At 62.2% G+C, this 609-nt stretch overlaps 1 protein-coding gene across 1 annotated transcript in view; it reads right to left on the bottom strand.

Moving 5' to 3' along the window:
- Positions 1-20: 20 nt before the first annotated feature.
- The window catches only part of NICN1 (nicolin 1), a gene marked incomplete at its 5' end in the record, with an annotated part of 1901 nt that continues 1312 nt past the window's right edge, over positions 21-609 (bottom strand). Inside the window, 2 exons of the mRNA XM_009871524.1 lie at positions 21-62; positions 210-314. Coding sequence (XP_009869826.1) covers positions 21-62; positions 210-314 — 147 coding nt within the window. The remainder of the gene's footprint in view (positions 63-209; positions 315-609) is intronic.

The raw sequence follows: 609 nt of genomic DNA, 5'->3' as shown, positions 1-609 counted from the left end.
CCAGCCAGCACTGGCGGGGCTCACGTGTAGGAAAGCAGGTTGATGTCGTAGCAGCCATCCACCTGGAAAAAGAGAGCAACCCTCGGTCCCTGCAGAGCACCATCGCTCTTCCAGTACAACCAACCCCAACCCCAAAGTCCTCCTCCAGGAGGGCATCCCTGGCAATGTGGTGGGGCCAGAGTCCCCACGAGTGGGCTAGTGGGACTCACGTCGAAGCGCCCGATGCGGGCAGCTGCCTGGCGAGCCTGGATCACCTCTGTCAGCATCCACATTTGCTGGACCTCTGTAGACACCTTCTCTGGGTCGGGAAGCTCCTGGAAAGAAGTGGGCACAACAGCGCCGAAGCAGAGATGGAGCATGTGAGCTGCACTGTCCCAGGCTTGGGCAGCAGCATGACCGGGTGGCTGGGTGCCCCAGGGAGCCGGGTGCTATCATGATGCTGCCCACGCTCCTGACCTGACAGTGGTTTCCCAACGTGGGGCGAGCAGGGCCCCGCTCTCAGAAAACAACCACCTGAGGGAATGGGTGACCCTGAGCCCTGGGTGCCACGGTGCCAACACAGCCTGTCTTTGCTGGCAGGGGTCCAGAGGGAGGGAAGAAAGGCCACGC

This window comes from Apaloderma vittatum, unplaced genomic scaffold (genome assembly GCF_000703405.1).
Source record: "Apaloderma vittatum isolate BGI_N311 unplaced genomic scaffold, ASM70340v1 scaffold34106, whole genome shotgun sequence".
NCBI classification, from domain to species: Eukaryota; Metazoa; Chordata; class Aves; order Trogoniformes; family Trogonidae; genus Apaloderma; species Apaloderma vittatum.
The sequence above is the reverse complement of the archived record's forward strand: the minus strand, read 5'-3'. Positions and strand labels throughout refer to the sequence as shown.